We start from the raw sequence: 1039 nt of genomic DNA, 5'->3' as shown, positions 1-1039 counted from the left end.
CTTGCGGCCCCTCCTGCTCCAGAACCAGGCTCTCGCCCGCCTCCACCTCCTCCCCATCCTTGTACCAGCGCACTGGGGCGGCCGGGCGGGAGAGCTGGCAGCACAGCTCCACGCGCTGCCCTGCCGTGTAGGTGTGGGGATCCTCCTCGTTGGAGCTGATGATCCTCACTGGTGCCTCTGCCAGGGATAACACAGGGCTTAGTATGGGCGCCTGGCCGATGGCAGCTTTCAGCCCCATGATGGGGGCAAGAAGAGGGGCAGAAGCACTGTCAGAAGATGGGGTCTAGGCTCCTGCATTTTAGTCCCCAGCTCACCAGTCACAGTCACCACAAATCTCACGGCATCATCCCCAGCATCACAGGTGTACACGCCGGTGTCTGAGGGACCCACCGAGCGGAGGAGCAACCTCCGCATGCAGCCCTCCACCTGCACGGCAATAACATCATCCAGGGGCACAGCCTCACCATCCTTCAGCCAGCGGACAGGGGCACCTGGGACGGACACCTGGCACTCCAGCAGCACAGGCAGCCCTGCCGGCACCTCCCGATGCTGCTCAGGCTCAGGCACAGGGGCAATGCAGACCCGCGGACCTGAGAGAAAACAAGGAGGTGTGAGAAGCATCCTCCAGCAAGAAAGTCCCTGCTGCCCTTCTGGCAGGACCTCAGGGTGAGTGCCCTGCTCACCTTGCACGTGCAGCGTGGCCGAGTTCTGCACGCTGCCAGACACAAAGGTGACCTGGGCCCCATTGTCATCCAGCCGCACTCCCCGGATCAGCAGTGAGTGCTCTGTCCCACAGCACCACATGCTGCCCCGGCTGCCATTCTCATCCTCCTTCTTGCCCAGCCTGGCACCGTTGAGAAACCAGGTACCGTGCACCGCAGCTGACAGCTCCAGGGAGAACTGTCCATCCTCGCCATCCCGCACCTGCACGTCCTGCAGACTTCTGTCCAGGCGAGCTGCTGGGGCTGGAGCACAGCCAGACTCAGCCCTGGCAGCACCAGCTAGCAGCATGCCGCGGCACGACAACCCAGCTGGCCCC

At 63.6% G+C, this 1039-nt stretch overlaps 1 protein-coding gene across 1 annotated transcript in view; it reads right to left on the bottom strand.

Annotated features, from left to right (window-relative positions):
* Positions 1–1011, bottom strand: part of LOC104499791 (obscurin-like protein 1) — a 12932-nt gene extending 11921 nt beyond the window's left edge. Inside the window, 3 exon segments of the mRNA XM_010143346.1 lie at positions 47–177; positions 315–590; positions 684–1011. Coding sequence (XP_010141648.1) covers positions 47–177; positions 315–590; positions 684–1011 — 735 coding nt within the window.
* Between the last annotated feature and the right edge of the window lie 28 nt (positions 1012–1039).

Source organism: Buceros rhinoceros, unplaced genomic scaffold, assembly GCF_000710305.1.
Source record: "Buceros rhinoceros silvestris isolate BGI_N320 unplaced genomic scaffold, ASM71030v1 scaffold20639, whole genome shotgun sequence".
Classification (NCBI taxonomy): domain Eukaryota; kingdom Metazoa; phylum Chordata; class Aves; order Bucerotiformes; family Bucerotidae; genus Buceros; species Buceros rhinoceros.
Note: the sequence above shows the minus strand (reverse complement) of the source record. Positions and strands in the feature narration are given on the sequence as shown.